This window comes from Podarcis erhardii (genome assembly GCF_964252035.2).
Source record: "Podarcis erhardii genome assembly, chromosome: 17".
Taxonomy (NCBI): Eukaryota; Metazoa; Chordata; class Lepidosauria; order Squamata; family Lacertidae; genus Podarcis; species Podarcis erhardii.
The window spans coordinates 35,566,604-35,586,993 of record NC_138515.1 but is presented as its reverse complement, the minus strand read 5'-3'; the positions used below and the strand labels follow the sequence as shown (position 1 = coordinate 35,586,993).

The 20,390-nt window shown below is 45.1% G+C and overlaps 1 protein-coding gene across 2 annotated transcripts in view; it reads right to left on the bottom strand.

Moving 5' to 3' along the window:
- Positions 1 to 3,250: 3,250 nt before the first annotated feature.
- The window catches only part of NDUFA1 (NADH:ubiquinone oxidoreductase subunit A1), a 62,138-nt gene continuing 44,998 nt past the window's right edge, over positions 3,251 to 20,390 (bottom strand). The window contains exons 1-3 of one of the 2 annotated variants that reach the window (XM_081845725.1): positions 6,525 to 6,752; positions 4,960 to 5,029; positions 3,251 to 3,631 (exon numbers count right to left, since the gene is read on the bottom strand). In XM_081845725.1, coding sequence (XP_081701851.1) covers positions 3,297 to 3,631; positions 4,960 to 4,984 — 360 coding nt within the window. In that variant the 5' untranslated portion in view covers positions 4,985 to 5,029; positions 6,525 to 6,752 and the 3' untranslated portion in view covers positions 3,251 to 3,296. Of the gene's footprint in view, positions 3,632 to 4,959; positions 5,030 to 6,524; positions 6,753 to 20,390 lie in introns of those variants that run through there. The other variant, XM_081845726.1, reaches the window with a different exon arrangement.

Below are 20,390 nucleotides of genomic sequence, written 5' to 3'. Positions count from 1 at the left end.
AAACGCCCACTGACGGATTCTGCCAGCGATTGAGGCAGCCACGGGTGAGTGGCTGTCCGGACATAAAAGCTTCACTCAGGCAACCCAGCCAGCTGTTTGCACCGGCTTACGCACGAGCAACCCCTAGAACCATTACAATTGTTTTTAAAGGTTTCTCTGATTCTGGGCTGCCACCGTGGGAGGGATCTGATTCCCCGAGCCTGACAGAGAGTCATTCTTTTTCATTAAGAGTCCTGCTGGCTACAGTTATTTCAAACATAGAAGTGTGGGCGAGCCCTTCGTCTTAAGGAGTCCCCGGATGATGGTGGTGCTGCAGCTGCTTCAGGTGAAAGCAAGAGTTGCCACCTGGCTAAACAACAAACAAACAAAACACCAACCAGTCTTTCCTCCTTCTGGACCTTTAAGAGTGTGGGGTTGTTTTTTTAAGTGTTTGGTTAAAGAATAAAATAATAATTTCCAGGATGCCTAGATCTAGGTTGGGGGCAAGGACTCTTTGGTGAGAGAGACCCAGCAGAGATTTAAAATCACAAAACAGGTAGCGTGGAATAACAAAACACAAGTGTGGAAATACAGAATCCAGTAGGGGGACACTTCAGTCTCCCAGGACATTCAATACAGGATCTCAAAGCAGCTGTCTTATTACAAAAGAATTTCAGAAATAGACTTGAAAGAGAACTTGCTGAATTACTTATTACTAAACTGAAAGCTATGGAGAGACCTGGTCTGAATAGAGATATTGGATTGTCTCATTACATATGCTAAAACTATTTTTGGTCATCTGCACACTATCCCTTGCTTTTTCCTGTAGGACTAATTGCAGTCGTTAACAGTCCTCAACAGGTTTACCATACCCATTGAGTCAATCCCCCATCTCCTACTAGCCTTCTGAGAAAAACCCACCCCACCCTCCCACTATATATAAAGGTCTGGCGACTTCTGTTTCAGTGTATCTGAAGAAGTGTGCATGCACACGAAAGCTTATACCCAGAACAAACTTAGTTGGTCTCTAAGGTGCTACTGGGCAATTTTTTTATTTCAACTTAGAAATAGTGGAATGTTATTTCCTGGTACTTAATACCTGACCATTTGTATTTAGCCACTTCCACTACTGCATATTTCTTTCTTTTGCTTTCCCTAGTGGTTTCACATTGCTTTGAAACAGTATGACAAAATAGTTCCCTTTTAATGGAATCAGAGGCTCTTTTCTTCCGATGATCTCATTAAAACCACAAAACAAGCCAGCAGAGGGTGTGAGAGCCATAATTAACAGCTGGAAGGTCAATGGCAATCCAGTTACACATAATCACTTTTTTGTTTTCTGTGTCTTCCATAAGCAAATTACCCTTTGAAAAAGACAAATATTTTTATTGCCTTTGAACCTAATTCATCTAGATTATTCATTGGATCTCATTTCAGCTTCAGTACTTCTGCTGCCCGACTTTGGAGCAACATAGATTTTTAAATATAGAAGATCTTCAAACAAATGGTGAGGTGACAGGAAGGAAACAAAAGTAATATTTCTGGACTGTTTCATTATTTCTCTAGTTTATTGGCCAATGTGACCTAACAGAATAGACAATAGAGACTGAGGCAGTATATGTGTACCAGAGTCCCACACACCATTTACTCATCTGATTAAACACATTTCCTTTATTGTCTTCCATGAAGCCTCCTGGTCTTTATTTCCTTTTTTATTTCTTCAATATATTTATATTCTGTTTCTCTGTATAAAATATTAAAAGCTGTGTGTGTGTGTAAACTCTAACAAGATTTATGCTTTGTACTTAATTTGCCAAAGCTACCTGATTTAACAAAACAAGTGTAAAAGTTATTTTGAAAAACATTGTCACCATTGTTTATTAAATTTATATACCACCCTTCATCTGAAGAGCTCATGGTGGTTCACAAAACATGCACTGTCCTGTGACCATTCACAGGGCTGAAATCTGCGTAGGAAGAAGCTGCAGGATACCTGCAGGTTAAGGAATAGGAAAAATACAGTGAGATAAACAGATGAAATCTATTTCTGCTCATGCCAGGGAAATCACATTAATTTTTTGGGGCCATAGATCATGGGCATAGCCAGGATTTTTGTAAGGGGAGGCAGGCTTTTGTTGGGGGGTGAGGTGGGAGGAGAAACTAGATTTTTATTGATTTAGGGGGGTGCAGCTGCCCCCCTGTCGCCCCTTGGCTATGCCCATGCCATAGATGGAACAGAACAGTTCAAATCTCTTGTATTCATATCTGATGTGAACCTGATCATTGGTGCAGCTGTGGAGGGCCACAATACCCACTTTCCCTTATGACGGGAATGTTCCAGGGTTGGTGAATTCTGGTCCATAGCATTTAAAGAAATTTCAATAATCATACGAGGACAAAATGAAATGTCACCACAACTGGCCCTTCTCTCCATTTTCAAAGGAAATAACGTTGATATATTATTTCAAAGATCTTCTGATTTTTTAAAAATAGTAACTGCTCAATTAACTATTGTACAGAAGAGGAAAACTTTTAGAAGGCTTGGACCTCTGAATAAGGCATTAACACATTTAGGTTATGGCCATTTCTATAAATATATGTCATCTTCAAGCTCTGCCGGGACTGCTAAACCTGACACTTTTCACACCGCATGGCAGGGCCAACACCCAGGCGACTGCCTCAGGCAGCGCAATCTACAGGGGCAGCAGACCTGGCCTCCGTCACCAGGGCGGGTCCTGCTCTGTAGTGGAACTTCGTGGCACATGCCAACCAACACCACCTGCAAAACTTTCAGCAGCTCCCCTTGAAATATGGAACTCTGGATCTGTCTAGGATCTAGCTCATGAGTAGGCAAACTGAGGCCCGGGGGCTGGATCCGGCCCAATCGCCTTCTCAATCCGGCCTGCGGACGGTCCAGGAATCCGCATGTTTTTACATGAGTAGAATGTGTGCTTTTATTTAAAATGCATCTCTGGGTTATTTGTGGGGGTAGGAATTCATTCATTATTTTTTTCAAAATATAGTCCGCCCCCCCCCCAAGGTCTGAGGAACAGTGGACCGGCCCCCTGCTGAAAAAGGTTGCTGACCCCTGATCTAGCTAGCTATTTTGATGTAATCTCTCTTCCCTTACTGTTGTGTTTTGATGTTTTTTACCTGTATCACAGATGCCTGTTTTCTCCTTTTTTTGTATTTTATTTCTTTATTGCAATTTTATTGGTGCAGTATTAGAATCTTACTGTCCTCTCGAGATTACAATCAATATGCTCCACACTTTGTCAAATGCATGATTATTAAGTTGCTTTCACTGCACCGCGGTTTCACTTAATGTTCTCCAAACCCTTGGAGTCATAGTAGCGATTTACTCCAGACACACGCTTGTCTCTCTCCAGCAGGTACCACTGATAGGTGTTTCGGGCGATTCTCTTCTCCTTGCCCCCATTGGTGTATCTGTGGATGTAGGTGGTGCTCACGCCAGGGATGACCAGGCACACGTACATGAGGCCCAAGCCAGGCAAGATCTCATACCACATCCCGGAGGCTGGGCGGCTCTTTCTCTCCCCGACCCTGGAGACCTCTCCGTCAGCAGAGCTGCCACACGACCTCACTCTCAAAGCAGAGTTCGCCTGTTTTCTCTTTGGATTTTCTCTGTGCTCTGAAAATCCAGTAAAAAAATAATAAAAATGATTCTATTTTTTTAAAAGAAGAATCTTAAACTGGAGGGGTTGTGACTGTATAATGTATTTGTGTTTTGTTCTTAAAGAAAATCTGCCTAATTTCATGTCAGCAGACTTAATTGTAGCTCTGCGGTACGTCTCACATATTATCTCTGTAACCATTACATCAATGTTTTTATTATTATCTTTATCGCTTGTCCAGTGTGGTCCAAGTGTGGTGAATATATAATGCAGCCCATTGTTCTCTTCTAAATACTACGCCAGGGGGACAGGCTAAAGATGAGACAGTGTCTTATCAAAACTCTGGAATGTGGCCTATTGTTGTGAGAGACTGCAGGGATCGTAAAACACAGGAGTGCAGATCATCTAAGTGAGCCAAACCACATGCTACTACAAGGGAAATCTCTCTTAGCCCCCCCCCCATCCCTCTCCTTTCATTCCCATACATGCATCCTTCCCCAGCTTTCATACAGACAGCAGCACGTGCATACACAAACAACACTATTCCAGTTCGAATAACACACAGGCAACAACGACAGCACCCCTCTCATGTACACACAACCCACAAGCTGATGTTCCTGTTCCGTTCCTTCCTTCTGGTTCCTTCCACTGCTGCAGCCCTGCTCATCCTGGAAATTTACCTGTATCTTTTGTGTAACAGACTCCATTCTGGAAAATTAAATTTGTTTATCAAACCTAGGGTTGTCATATTTCAAACAGTGAAAATCCAGACAGAAAAGTTGTTGAGCATTTTTGGGCAAAGTTGTTCAGTTGTGTGTGGTTTTTTTACTTTTGCCCAAAGTTGCTGAGCACACAAAAAGTTTTAAAGGAAAGTTGCCAAAAACGACACTGCTGACATGTGTTGCCGTACATCTGGATTTTCCTGGACATTTTAGCTATTTCCACCTGGACACTACTTCCAACTACAGTATTCTGGATATGTCTGGGAAATTCTGGATGTATGGCAACCCTCATCAAACCTGTGCTACATTTGCCAGCACTTTTCTCCAAATTTATTCCAAAATACTTTCTTGATATACATTGCATAGCTTTGTCCTTGAACAATTTCCTGCAATATATATATATATGTTAACGAAGTCCAGAGGGATAGGAAGTGGACCATAGCCCCTGAAAATTTATGCTATAATAAATTTGTCAGGGATTATGCGTTTCAGAACTATCTTCTAACAGATTGATTGATTTGTCCATTTAATAGTAACAGAAAGATATGCAACTTCAACAATACTGTAGGACTCTAAATCAAATTATAAATTCGTAAATTAAAAACATTTTACACAGAACCTACCTTGGCTGTGGTGAATGCCAGTCATAAGGTCTGAAACTAGTCAGACTTTTTTCTGTTCATGCTTGTCTGTCTGTAACACAAAGGAAAATATATTACAAAACAGATCATTCTTTAGACACAAACTGGAGTCTTTCAAAGGTCTTAGCCAAAATGGTCAATACCTCTTTATAAAAGTTTCCTTGGGAAAGGTCTTCAAGTGACACTCAACAAAGAACAGCCCACACTCTGGTCAGTGACCGAAATAAATTGATTCATTCAACAGCAGTCCAACAAGCAAACTTCACTTGCCCTTGGACATAACCAGATCTTCACTCTGCTCAAAGATCATTCAGTTGTGTTCATTGTAATTTGGAGGGAAAGTGCTGTAAGAATGGCCATTTTAATAGCAAGGAATAGTTCAGTTACATATGTCACACAGTGACAGGTGTATTTCTTTAGTATATATTTTTGCCCACAACTCGTAACAAGGAACAGATTCATCCTGTAAATTTTTAGAAACCAACAAATACTGTATTGTGATTTTTAAATGGATACTGTCATTTGTGAGTTTGGACCCATGACACCAAATACCAGGTGAATTCCTGTCAAAGTCATGTTTTGGTCCTCCATCTTGATCCAAAATGGCATCTAGCATGCAAACTGATGAAACGACAGTGGCACCTCGGGTTAAGAACTTAACTCGTTCCAGAGGTCTGTTCTTAACCTGAAACTGTTCTTAACCTGAAGCACCACTTTAGCTAATGGGGCCTCCTGCTGCCGTGCCGCTGGAGCACAATTTCTGTTCTCATCCTGAAGCAAAGTTCTTAACCCGAGGTACTATTTCTGGGTTAGGGGAGTCTGTAACCTGAAGCGTCTGTAACCCGAGGGAGCACTGTACACCCCCGTGGATATCCAGGTTTTCCTGCTGCTCAGCTTGCACAGTAAGGGTAGCTGCCTCATTATTTTCAGTTGGGATATTCTCATGCTGTGCCTGGGTATTTCCCTTTCCTTTTGAGGCAGGCACATTGGGTGCTGCTTGCAGGATGTCTGATGAAGTCGCTTGTTTTCAGTGTCTGTTTGGGGCTCACTAGCTGTCTTCTGCTTTTTGAAGCAGTTGCAGATGCCTGCGGCTAATCAAAACCAGCTGCGCTTCTTTGCTTTCTCTCTCTAAACAACCTCGTATAGAAAACCCTTGGGCCTTTATTTCAATCTTCAACTAACCAAGAAAAGAATTTTCGCTGCCCATTTCCTGAGAAACTTGGGAGCAATTTTATTTTTTCTCCTGCAGGTTCCTTTGGGTTTCTGTTTTTGCCCAGCAATTCCACCCATCCCCTCAAGAAGCAAGGCCAGCTCCCCAGTCTCCTCACCTGATCACTGAAAGGCATCACAAGTGCCATGCTGATCTTATCACAGTATTTCTAGGGTCAGGATGAATGGGGTGATTGGGGAGGGGTAGCACCTCTGATGGAAGACACGTCATGGTTGTCCACCTTTGGTCCCCACCCTGCACTCAGCTCCCACCTGTGGCTCCTAGAAGCTGCCAGCATGCGACTGCGGCGACACCCTGGGAAACAGCTTTGACTGACCCGCTAAACCAGATGAGGGTAGTTGATGGGTCTCAATCCCTCGCTCAGTCCCTGGCTCTGGCAGATTGGGCGGCTAAGAACAATAGCGGGTTCAAGAGTCAATAACGTGGTTTCTGCCCGTATTGTAGAGGGAAGTGAGGGACAGATGGGGCTCATCCACCTGGGAAGGGAGCCAACTCTGAAAAACTCTGATCCTAAGCCAGCTTGGCTGCCTGGTGGGATACCTTCGGGAGAAGAAAAGGCTGAGTAAACCCAACACCAATCTGGAGCGGAGTCCCTAAGACAGTTGGGTGGTGCCTTGTAGGCTTCCATCTGGCAACTCCCGCAGCCAAGCTGGCGCCCAACATACTGCTCTGCTTTCCTTTGGTTCGTATCAGAGGCTGAGGGGGAGGCTCTTGTCGTCTGGGCAGCCCAGGACCTCCCTGCACATCGCCCAGGCCTGGGCATCGGGGGGGGGGGCGGCACTTGGCTGCAGCCAGGGCTGAGGTCTGACTTCACCCCCCCCCCCCATGATCTAGAGGCTTCCTCCATCTTGTAGCATCTGTGCAAGCCGAGTCATGAGATCAGAAGCCCCAAGGGCCAGCGGAGCCCCAGTTGGGCTGCTCTCCCAAACCGAGTCTGGCCGGCCCGGATGGGTCGGAGTACATCCAAATAACTATACAGTGGCACCTCGGGTTAAGTACTTCATTCGTTCCAGAGGTCTCTTCTTAACCTGAAACTGTTCTTCACCTGAAGCACCACTTTAGCTCATGGGGCCTCCCACTGCACGATTTCTGTTCTCATCCTGAAGCAAAGTTCTTAACCTGAGGTACTATTTCTGGGTTAGCAGAGTCTGTAACCTGAAGTGTCTGTAACCTGAAGCACATGTAACCCGAGGTACCACTGTCTATTTAGGGTCAAGGGTGAAGGAGGTCAAATAAGTATACAGTGGTACCTCGGGTTACATGTGCTTCAGGTTCCAGACTCTGCTAACCCAGAGACAGTGCTTCAGGTTCAGAACTTTGCTTCAGGATGAGCACAGAAATCGGGCAGCGGCAGCAGCAGGAGGCCCCAGGAGCTAAAGTGGTGCTTCAGGTTCAGAGCGGCCCTCCGGAGCGAGTTAAGTTCTGAACCCGAGGTGCCTCTCTCTCTTTAGGCTTGGCGCCCGCATGAAGGCGCCGCCGGTTGCCCCGTCCCAGGCGGGTGCCCAAGAGCCCAATGCGCAGTCGGGAAGGGGCGGCGGCGGCGGCGGCGGGCGAAGCGCGGGCGCCCAGGAGCCTCTGGGCCGCGGGCGCCGGTCTTTTTCCTGCCGGGCCGCCCTCGCCCTCCCTCCCTGTCTCTCTCTCCGCCCCTTCCCGGGCGGGGCGGGCGGGCGGGCGGCTTTAGCTGGCGCGGAAGAGGCGCCTCGCCCACTCGGCCTGAGCGCGGCTGGCGGAGCTTGGTCCCCGCAGAGACGCCCGAAGCAGCAGCAGCCGGCCAGGGAGAGAGCCAGCCAGCGAGGGAGCCAGCCAGGGAGGGAGCCAGCGCACACGTGGCAGCCGCGCCGCCATGGGCCGAGGGGTGAGCGGGCGAGCGAGCGGGCGAGCGGGGAGCCGGGGGGCCGGGAGGGCCGGGGGTCCCGCCGGAGAGGGAGCCGGAGCCGGAGCCGGGCGGGGCGGCAGCAGCAGCAGCAGCAGCTGCGGGGCTGGCCCTCGGGAGGGCGGGAAAAGGAACCCCCCCCCCGGCCGGGAGCGAAAGCGGCTCCTCGCCCGGAGCCCCAAGTAGGAAGAGTCCAGAATTGGGCCGCCTCCCTTCTTGCTCCGGGGCAACTTCTTCTGGGGTTGCGAGAAGCCCGGACCGTCCCGGATCCAAATGGCGCCCCGGGGATGGGTGTCCCCCCAAGAGCCCCCCTGCCCGGGGCTCGGGCTCCCCCTCGGGGAATATTCCTTCGGCTGTCCCGCTCCTGGGCTGGCAGGTGCCGAGCTCCGGAGCCGGAGACAGAAGCAGGGGAAGCCCGCCTGCCTGCCTGCCTGCCTGCCGCCCTTGGGCGCCGCAGCAGGACTGGGGGACCCGCAGCTTCTCCCCCAGGGAGGAAAGGCGCCTTCCTCCTCCTCCTCCTCCTCCTCCTCCTCCTCCTTTCCCGGGGCTCCTGGCCGGGCTGCTGCCGGGAGGGAGAAGGGAGCCATTTTCCTCGCAATTGCAGGGTGACAAAATGGGTTAGCAGCGCCTCCGGTGAAAAGGGCTGGCAGGAGGGCAGACAGGATGCGCTCTCTCTCTCTTTTCCTGCAGCTTGTAGGTGCCTCTTTCTGCACCGGCTTAGACCAGGTTCGAGAAAGGGAAGGGAATTGCCGGCATGAATCGAAAAATGGTCCGGGCTCCCGCTGGCGGGGCTTTTCAGGACGGGGCGGGAGGTCCGGTCCTGGGAGAGAGAGGCTGGCCGCAGGACAGACGGCGGAAGTGGCCCAGGAAAGCCTGGGGGCCTTCCCAGGACCGTAGCGCTTTCCTCTTAAGATCAACTAAAAACTTTCCAAAGTCTGCAAGGTTTTTCTTTTCAGAGGCCGTGCCGAGAAAAACAGCTAGAAATAGAAGTCTGGGCAGTGGGGGGACTTAGCCTATGTTAAAAGTGATGAGCCCTGGTCTATTTAGGCCTGAAAGTCTCCGGTTTGATTATGTACGTATTATATAAAATGCTTATCTTGCCTTTTCTCCAAGGATTTAAGTTCTCCCCTTGGCCTGCAAGGCAGGTTAGGAAGAAAGGTGGGATTTGCCCCACGTCACCCAATGAGCCTTAAGGGGCTTGAACCCCAGTCCTAATGGGGGACACACACACACACACACACACACACACCCCTCTCAAGTTGAAATACCTTTCATGTGCTCAATTTGAAAGCAGAGTGGTTTTCCTTAACTGTACTTCTGTAGAGGCCTCAGGGTCCAAGTTTTGCAGGATGGTTAATTAAAATGGCTAATTAAGCAGGCGGGACAAGTGGAAACAGGAGAGGCTGTTCCCTAATTGTGGAAACATCTGAGTGACAAGATCCTACAGCTTGATGCAGTGGGGCAAGAAAGTTTGCATTGCTCTTGGTAGTCTGTACAATTATCACATAGTGTGTAGTATCTCGTTGCCTTTGGGTAGCTTTCGTTTAGTGCCCCAGTCAGCCATCCCATTCATTTAGCTGAACTCCTCCCTAGTAACTTCCCTTTTCTTGCTGGATGTAAAGGATGATCACATCACTTGGCTTTGCACTGGCCTTTTTTTTTTTTCATGGACGGGGAATATTTTTGGTTGCTTTTCATAGAAATGTAGAGTTGGAAAAGGTCCTGAGGGTCATCTTGTGCACGCCCCCCCCCCCCTGCAATGCAGGAATCCTATAACTGCAATTTATAGCCTATTTGCTCGAGGCTTCAGCCTTCTTGCCCTTTCCAGTACAACCCTGAACATAATAAAAAAATTCCTTCCAGTAGCACCTTAAAGACCAACTAAGTTAGTTCTTGGTATGAGCTTTCGTGTGCATGCACACTTCTTCAGATACACACTGTATCTGAAGTGTATCTGAAGAAGTGTGCATGCACACGAAAGCTCATACCTAGAACTAACTTAGTTGGTCTTTAAGGTGCTACTGGAAGGAAAAAAAAATTATTTTGTTTTGACTATGGCAGACCAACACGGCTACCTATCTGTAACTGGAACCCTGAACATGTTTAACTCCAGAAGCAAACCTTTCAGGGTTCATTGGGGTGTTACTGCCTTGTAAGTGAGACTGCTGCCTTTTCTTTCCTCCTGCTCTCTTGAAAGTATGTTAACTGCATGGTTGAGATAGTGAGCACACCTGATGGCTCTCCTGTTTTCTTGCAGCAAAGGTATCTGAGGGTAAACGACAAGGGAGATCACAGTGCAGAGGTTTGTCTGTAAAATTCTTAGCAGAGTCGCAAGCTGTTCTGCGGCTCGCTCTACAGTCCTGGATGTATGTTGGCCGTCTCCCAACACAAACTAGTTTTAAGATGGGGGTGCTGGTGGCAAGCATCGGTCTGAACTGGCTTTGACCAGTAACGACTAGTTCAGTTCAGTGCCATTTGCAGCCATAGAGTTGCAACCTTAATTGCCAAAAACAGGAAAAATAGCTTTGATTGAGCGCTGTCTGTTTTTTGCCTTGGCTATGTTAAAGCAAACAAAGCTGAGATTCTGCAGTCTGGGAATTCTCCTTGTTAGCACTGGCTTCATTAAGCAAACCACAGAGGAATCTCAGATTCAGAAGAGTCGGAGGTAAAAAAACAAAACACCCTTCCACACCGTTCACAGTGACTCTGATATTTCAACACAAGAAAAATGGAAAATTACTTGAACCTGTTTTGTTACTTTTTTGAGCAGGGTATACCTTTGGATTTGGTGTTTATGTAACCGGAGATTCTAGTATAGCTTCAAGATTTAACTTGCTTACACTCCAGAGTATTACTGTGGATGTTAACAGGGGCTCTCTATTCCAACTGCAGTTGTGTCTATTAGCCTGCACACATTTTATTCTTCCGGACGCCATTTTCGGTTTAAGAACTGCGTGAAGTTCCCAGGTCGGCTGTTGCTTCTCCATTGCTGGATGTATGTAGAGATGAACTATCCAGTACTGGGGTAACTGCAGTTGCTTTGTACTAATATATCCCTTTATCCACACCAAACATGGATATCCTGAAGGGATCTGAGTTTTTTTGTTATTTGTGGCATTTATGCATGAAATGGAAAATTTATTTTTTAAAAGTCTGATAGCATTCACATTTTAAGATCCCGTTTAATCCTTCAAATTTATGCTTATGGAGCAAAATTCAGAGTACAACAGTGATTAAAGAGTTTTGCCATGTCCACAGTGTGTGTTTCCTTTTAATTTCCAGAACTTTAGGGCTTTCCTAAAGCCTTCTGTACTATCCGAGCTATGGATCTTGTCAGGAGGAGAGGGCAAATTTTTCCATTGCCCCATCAAGGTCTGCTGACTTCTTCTGAGAATTTTTATTGTCTCAAAAGGCTTTGGACTTGTATTGTGTTGTACTAGTAGTATTATCTGAGATTAAAGCTGGGGTGTTAAGCAGTCCAGAAACAACCCCCCCCAAACCCTGCAGCCCCTGGAGTGATGAGACTGGTTATCACTTCTATAATCGTGTGGATGTCGCCAGCATTTTTATGGGATTCATGACATGCCAGTGTGGAAATTTACTGTACTGCTACCGTTTTCCTTCCCCACATACCAGGAACTCACAAAATTTCTCTTTCCCCCTTTCCAATGCTGACCTTCAGAAACCATGCACAGTCTCACGGCTGGGTTCCCTTACACAACTGAATGCGCTTTGGCTCTAACCAGAGCTGCGATAGCAAAAGGTGGGAGCAATAATTTGAGCACCCACAATAATTGATTTCCTTGTGACCCTAGATTGTTTTGGATTCTGAGCTTAGGCAGTTGTGGATTTGGAGCTGATGTTCTCGGCCCATTTTGGACTTTGTTTACTTTCAGAAACCTGAATAGGTAGGAGCAAAATGTGTGTATGTTTATAACTCTTGTATTTAATTTTTATTTTTTTAATGACGTGAAAATGCTTGAAACAAGTATAAATGTAGATTTCATGAGAAGCATTCATATACTTGCTATAGACTGAGGGATAGCTCAGTAGGTAGAGCATGAAACTCGTAATTTCAAGGTCATGGGTTCAAGCCCCACGGTGGGCAGAAGATTCCTGCATTGCAGGGGGTTGGACTAGATGATCCTCATGGTCCCTTCCAGTTCTACAATTCTGAATCCAGTTAATTGTTCCCTTGTGTAGCAACATGCAAGTTGTTTTCCATTTCTGCACAGAGAAATACAACAGTTGCTGGGATGTGCCACCAGTTGCAGCTAAAGCTTTCTGTGCACAGAGGCTTACGGCCAATGACTATGATCTGCTAAATATGCCGTTTCTGTTCCTCTGGGAGGAATGACAGGATAGAAATGTAATAAATAAGCATGACTGTGACTCACTCCGGAACCCATCTTGAATTGGCTTTATTAGCCAGTCTGTAAGATGGGCACCAGTGACTCCTAACTTTCCCCAAGGGCACTGTGCATGCCAGATAATTTTTGAGGACAGGAAGAAGATGTCTTTCATCATGCTGAAATTTGGAATAGGCCAAAGCAGCAAGTCTCTTGCACAGCTCCTGTATGCTCCAAAGTTCAGAATGGTGAGATTAGTGAGGAGGGGAGCAGGTTCTCAGGATGGCTTCTGAGAGAGGCTCTTCAAGCAGGTGAGCCAGTGAGTTGACTTGAGAAAACCTGTGCATGGAAAAGCTTCCAGCTGAAAAAAACAGCATGACTGATACGTAAGAAATGGTGTGTAGACCTAAGACCTTCAAGGAGGAGAAGGGGGGGAGATCCGCCTCTTTCCTCAGTTCCAGGACTAAACATGTCACAGTGAGCTTTCCCAACCGGTGGCAGATTTCCTCCCCCAGCATTGCCACTGCTTGAATATTACTTGAAATACAACAGGATTCAAATAACTCCTTGAAATATACCAGACTGAAGACTTGGTGGATTAGTTAGGGATGGAAAATCCCAGGAAAAGGAAGGCGGTCATGCCGGGCACATGGGTTTGGCCTCGTGTTTTCCAGGGTGAGGGAACAAGCAAGACGACGGCTGGGGAGGGCCCAGATTGTGGTACAGCTGTTAATCAGGGCATAATTATTTTATCCTTATGCCCCAGTAGTCCATTCAGATCAAGCCAGCCTCTTGTTAGCTATGTATGCGCCTTGGAGAAGTCCATTCCTTGTCTTGGAAATAGTACGTTGGCTTGGTTCATCCCGGCAATAATGCCCCATATAAGGAATGCAAGACTTGAAGCGAGAGAACAACTTACCTAACTAGCCAGTCTTTTCCTGAAATGGTCAAGTGACAGAGGCAGTTGCTGTCCGGTTGTTTTTCCGGAATCCAGTTCTGGAACTCCTTGAATTAATTTACAGAAACAGAATTGTAGTTCTGCATTTATACTACTGGCCTTGCTGCTGTCAGCATCCTCATGTCTGAAAATGCCATAAAGGGAAACACTGCTTAGAGATGGGTGCAAACAGAGCCGTATTGGGACCAACTGAAATGTATATATAAATAGTAAGCTATTCTTTTGAGTTTCACAGAACTTTTCCATTGGCTGAACGGTAAAAGAGAAAAAAAAAAGGGTTTGGCTCAAGTCCTGTGTACAGTAAGTGGCAGCCCTCAAGTTCAGGAAGCTCTTTGTAGACTGACTATGTTTGTGCCTAGCACAATAGATCTTGGGTTTTCCCAAAAGGATAGGGAAACAAAGATGGGATGACAGCTCTGTGAAATACAAAAGCCAGCATTTATTCAGATCTATTTCTAGCACTAATGGAGATTATGATCCCCTACAAGGTAGAGATCTAAAGCAAAGCAAAATATGGTTAGCCTTTTTTTTTTTTCTTTAAGCAAAATTGGAGATCAATTTTAAGTGTGGACTAGGCATAGTAGCTAAATTGGGTAGGATGGTCTAGTGGTTGGAGGATATACTGCTTCTTCCACAGATAAATTGTATGTTCATTTAAGGTTTTCAGAGGGACCTCACAAAGTGGTTAATGTAAGATCATTACACCAATAAGCACTATTTAAATAAAAAAAAAATATGTTGGGGTTTTGTTCTTTTTGGAAGAAGCTGTTTCTGCTGCTTCTCACTCCCCACAGGGCAGTGTGGTCCTTCAGAGGCCCCTGTTTGTGGCAGCTGGAGAAGGAGAGGCCCCTGGTGGACTTTCCATTGCTGGGTGATGGGGCAGCGGGATCCAGTTTGAATGCTCCCTTTGCTGGGCGACGAAAACATTGAGGTGGGTTGGCCGAGGTTCCTCAGAAGGCAGCCAGCCGCTGGCCTGTTCATAGAGTTCTAGCCTCAGTGCAGAAGTTCAATTCACGTTCAAACTGATGAAAACAAGGGTGTAGCAACATTGCTTTCATACTGGCTGAACCCTGGCAAATGTTTATTTGTTTTTCCTTGAATTTTCCCACCACACTTGCCATCCTCCACTTCCTCTCTCTTTGAGAACCACTTCCTTAAGCAGTGGGCTCACTCCTCTTGAAAAAGGCTTTCTAGCTGATAAAAGTAGGCAGTCCCGGAGTTCAGGATGAGAACCCTAAGCCAAAGAAATAGCTGTCTCCTTGCCTGCAAACCTGGGTGGGTAGCAACCAAAACTGCAAATACAGTGGTACCTCAGTTTACAATCTTAATCCGTTCTGGAAGTCCGTACTTAAACCGAAACCGTTCTTAAACCGAGGCGCGCTTTCCCTAATTAGGCCTTCTGCCGCCGGTGCCCTTTCACAGTTCGAATTCCATTCTTAGACCGAGGTAAAGTTCACAAACCGGGACACTGCTTCTGGTTTTGCAGAGTTCGTAAACCGAATCGTTCGTAAACAGGGCTGTTCTTAAACCGAGGTACCACTGTAATTGTTTGTGTGTCGAGTGTGTGGGTGATTTATCTTGACTTTTTAAAGATACTGAGTAGTACACACGGTCCCTTTTTCTTCACTGATTCCCAGTATCCAGTTGTTTCTCTGACTCCCTTCAGTAGCCATTCTCAAGCAATAATAGATCAGAAATGGGGATGGTGGCTGGTTGCCTTAGCCAGTTTTGGCTTTCCAGAGCAGCCAGCGTCCGACTTCCCTTGTGGGGTACATTGATTATCCCAGATGGCGATTGGTGGTGGGGAGAGTTGCCGGCTTAGGAAGATAAGCATTGTTCTGTTCCTGCAGCCACAGAAACAGTAGCTCCAGCTGTCCTTGAGATGCTGTTTTAATGATGTCACTATAATAGCAGAGCAGATTCCCAGGGACTTTGTTTTATGTACTCTGGCTTTTATCTTGTCCAGATTGAAAAGAGCAACGCTCCTACTTGTCTAACCCTCAGCTTTGTCTTACATTTGGGATATGGCACAAGCAGTTCTAGTTGCACAAGGCTCAAAATATGGAGAAGCTCTTGGCATATTTACAAAAGACAGCCCAGAAAGGAGGGAGGAAGAAAAATGTTGCTTTCTGAAGGCAGCACCAGTATCCTCGTTTTTCGCTTAATAATTCTTCTTACACCAACCCACTAAAATAGGTCAGTTTTATGCCTGTATTGCAGATGAGAGGCTGAGGCTGAGAACTCTTGGCTTAAGGCATAGCATCTTCACTCTGCTGCGCCTCATGTCTAAGCATAATGGTCTTCATTATATATTTCATCTTCTGTATATCTAGCCAACATGACTTGCAATGTAATCCTCTACTCTGAAGTAATCCCATTGAATTAATGGCATCTTGCAGTCAGCTAAGTATGTGTAAGACCGCAACATCTGAACATTGGGCATTTCGACAATATTTAGCTTTTTCAAAAGTGTAAACAGTTTAGTATTGCTTTAAACAATACAGTCATACCTCGGGTTACAGCCGCCTCAGGTTGCGTTTTTGCGGGTTACGGACTGCCGAGACCCGGAAGTACCAGAACGGGTTACTTCTGGGTTTTGGCGGTCATGCATGTGCAGAAGCTCCACATCGCAACCCACACGTCTTGCAAACACTGTGTGTTGCGAACATGCGTCCCGCACCGATCACGTTCTCAACCCGACCGTCCACTGTTCAAGTTCTTAGCATAATCTTTGACAGAGAACTATTTTTTACTTTGTGCAGAAAGAATTTCATAATTGTATGTGTGTATATAGGAGAATATTTCAGTTTACGTCACAGATCTACTATGACTAAGTGCCTCCTTCAGTATCCGTGGCTTAAATCATCCCTGTTGAAATGCTGATTGTTCTGAGAGACTCGATTGTTCAAACTGCTTGTTGGAAAGATGCTTTGCTGTAGTTATTTGCATCATAAATGGAAACATTATCAGCCTTGTGGCTTTGTTTTCCCTGTCTATCTGAATAACACCAGTGGATGATACTGGTTGTTTTGTATTGGCTCTGTCTCCCTTTCTCACCTGCCTGACCTCTTACAGCATCCTGGCCTCTCTTTTCTGCTCAGGTTTGCACTTCCTGGAGTTCTGCTGTATATTTACCAGAACCAAGCGGATTTCTGAGGCCTTAACCTTGTTGATTCATTATATCTCATTTATGTCTCATTGTGCCCAATACTCCAATCAGAGTGGGTGGTGAGAGGAAGCAAGTTGGTGTTGCCCAAATTCTGACATTGCCATGCTACACACACACACACACACACACACACATATATATATAACCTACACCCAAAGCAGGAAATGTGTGTTTTCTGCTCTTTCTGCTCTCTGCCTCCAAGAGAGGCTGACAGAATGAATTGGTGCTGGCCCTGGCATGTAATCTGCAGAGCACTTAAGTCCACTTCAGCAATTCACAAAGAAATGGGGCAGGTGGGGGGTGGATTCCAGAATTTTCCAGGCATGTGAACTGGATTGTGGGGTGGGGGGGTGCAAGCCACTTTTGAAATGAGGGCATGGAAATAATAAAGCTGGGCTTGTGTTCAGTACCCTCTTTATGATTTTTTATAAGCTGTACTTCCTTTTGAGCTGGAAGCGGAAGGGGCAGTGAAAGCCAGCCTGTGTCAAGCAGTCTCTGGTATGGCTTATCTGCTGTTAATCTAAGATTTCTTGCATTTCAATGCTATTTAAAGCAAAGAGACTGGAAGAGCTGAAGTGGGTTTTTTTTCTTTCTGACAATGGCACTACAGGTCCCCCCCCCTTCCTTCCTTCCTAAGTGACTTCACTGTTTCCACCTCCCCCATTTTTTTTAAAAAAGAGAAGGGAAAATATGAGGTATGTTGAGCATTTTCAGCTCAGCTTCATCTTCTGCACAGATAAAGCTCCACTGCATTTATTAAAAACAGCCTGTAGTTTTATAACAGAGCCCTGAGTGCACTGTAAAAGTATGAGGAAAATACTCTTTGATTCTTTAATTACATAGGATTTTAGGTACTTTGAGAGAATCAGCATGTGGAGCTCGTAATTCTGTCAGTAGCCTTCTGGCCTCTGCTTGCCTTTAGCTATATTGCCAATTGTATGAACTCCAAAAGGGCTGTGGTAAAAGGATAAAACTTCCACTAAGTTAACATCAACAGGTTATCACTGTTTATTCCTGTCAGCTTGATTGAAAAGCTTGGCCTAGTTTATCCAGTCAGACAAGACAGCAAGTACAGCATCCATATGTATTTATTTATTTATATTTACTACCTTATAAATGTGCACAGTTAATACAGGGTGGCTTAAAACAATTAAAATTGCAATGGTGTGCCAAATTGACATTGCAGGCCTATACGTGTGCAGGAAGCCCGTTGAGTTCCTAAGGGCTCCCTCCCAGGCAAGTGTTCACAAGAGCGCAGCTTGAATCTCTGTTTCAGGCTTCCAGCTTCTAAGGGCTCCCCTTGGAATTGCTTGCTTGGAACTGGAACCATTAATTGACTCTCTCTATTTGTAGAACGAGATTCTCCATGTGCTCATCCTAGTATCCCAAAGTGGATGGAAGATTGGGGGGCAGGGTCTCCACTGTCGGACAATAGGGGAAGTAGTTGAAATGACACTTTGCATCCCCATCTTTCCCCCATACATTAAGAAGGTGTTTCTGTGCAAAAGTTCCCCGTGCAGGCTTCATTATACTGGTGATGAATATTTTGAGTACAAAAGCAGGATTGAGGAGAATTGTATTAGCTTCCCACTTAACTAAGTTAAGAAGCCTCCATCCTTTGGCGTTGACATTTGGCATGTTGTCTCTGGACCTAGAAGGCTGTTTGGTTGTTGTTGTTTTGTGCTTACTTTATCCAGAGTTTGTTGTCGGCTTACAAACCCTGGCTTGATCACTGGAACCATTCCTGTTTCCATTTGCCCTTTGTGTGAAGGAAGGAGGAGTGTGGGAGCAAACAGGCTGTACACACTTGCATGCTGCTTGTTCCCGTTATGGTTTGAGTAAGCCATAATTCCTCAAGCAAGGAATCCTGGCTCATTGTTATCTCCAAACATGGTCAGATTGTTTATCCAGTCCATAAATCGTTGGGAAAAGCTTTCTATCTGTTCCACGATGTAGCAGCATGAAATGGATGGATTGTGCTAAACTTGTGATAAGACTCTTATGGGATGTTCTTAGAAATGACCACGCTCTTAACAGAATTAGTCGGGATGCAGAATGTCGTGTTTCTAAAGAATGTTTCCGGTTTCCTGTAGTGTGACTGACAATGCAAGTGCACATATCTTACAGGGGGCTTGCTGCACTGTGAAAAAGAATCATGTTCACATTGGCTCAACTCAGGCACCATATTTAAACTATGGTTTGTACTAACCAAGAGGGATGCGGGTGGCGCTGTGGTCTAAACCGCAGAGCCTCGGGCTTGCCGATCAGAAGGTCAGCGGTTCGAATCCCCGCAACGGGGTGAGTTCCCGTTGCTCGGTCCCTGCTCCTGCCAACCCAGCAGTTCGAAAGCTCACCAAAAAGTACAAGTAGATAAATAGGCACCACTCCGGCAGGAAGGTAAACAGCGTTTCCGTGCGCTGCTCTGGTTCGCCAGAAGCGTCTTAGTCCTGCTGGCCACATGACCCGGAAGCTGTACACCGGCTCCCTTGGCCAGTAAAGCGAGATGAGCGCCGCAACCCCAGAGTCGGCCACGACTGGACCTAATGGTCAGGGGTCCCTTGACCTTTTGTACTAACCATAGTTCAGAACATAAATCATGGTTTGAGCTTCCAGATGAACAGTTGCCACTTGAGCTGAAACAAATGGTCTTGGAGGTTGCCTGCTTTTGTTTTCCATCCTTGTAAAGGTTAACTTGATGAATTCATTATCAATAGTGCAAATCCACTTTGAACCTCTAAGACCTGAGCCATTGTGCTTTTACTCAGTCTCTGGTAGTTTCTAAATGGAAGGGGATTTTTTTGTTCTCAGTGAGTCCCCGTGAGTGTGATGCATTGACCAGGAGTCTCTCAGTATATTTGTTAAATAATATCTGCCATGAAAGATGTGCTTGTCTCCCTTTTTAAAATTCAGTTAAATTGGGTTTTTATGTGGAATCTTAGGCTTTCATTCATTGCCCTTGCCACTTGGATTTCAAATTTGTAAATGGCTTTTTATTGTACCTAATTGTAAACCTCTCAAAGTGCACCACAAACAGCTGGTGGAAGTCATTGTTACAATCCTGGCCCCTGTGATGGTTGCTTTTGTGTTTTCTGCAGCACAATTTGGTTCACTCAGAAGCAAATCCAGCTATGTTCAATAGGCTTTAGCGCTTGGGAGAATTCAAGTGTCCCCACAGTAATTGCTTCTAATATTCTTACAGACAGGTTTTAATTTCTCTTTGATGGAGAGACCTATAACTGAAAGGTAGAGAGCATTTTGTATCTGTCAGGTTCAGGGTGGATTTGATTTAAATCACTAGTCAGTAAGACTTGATTTAAATCTTCTACTTTTTTTTTTACAGAAAGACTCATTCCTGCTGGTATAATCTTAATATTTACAACCAGATAAAGGTTTCATTTTCGGAATAAAAAATTTTCAGAGTAGTTTTTACAGTTATCTCAAAAATTACTGATTTGGTTATACTATTAGAAATACATTGACAGACAATTATGAAATTATTGTGAGGTTTAATAGGTTAACTGTTTATATTTGGACAACTTTTCTGCTGTACTTTATTGCAAGGAGGAAAATAATAATTTCCTGAATAACAATTTAAACAATTTAATTAATTGAAACAATAACATTATAGCATATGTATCCATGTTTGTTAACTGATGTTGTTAAACAATTAACTGTGTTTTAGCACACATGAAAAACTTAAAACAAGTCCTTATTTCCTGTTAAATATCATTTGGACTATAACGTAACTTAAATAGAAAAGTATATTTAGAAAGATTTTTCCTCCAAAAGCATTTTATTTTAAAAATACAATTTAAATTTTAAAAAATCCGATT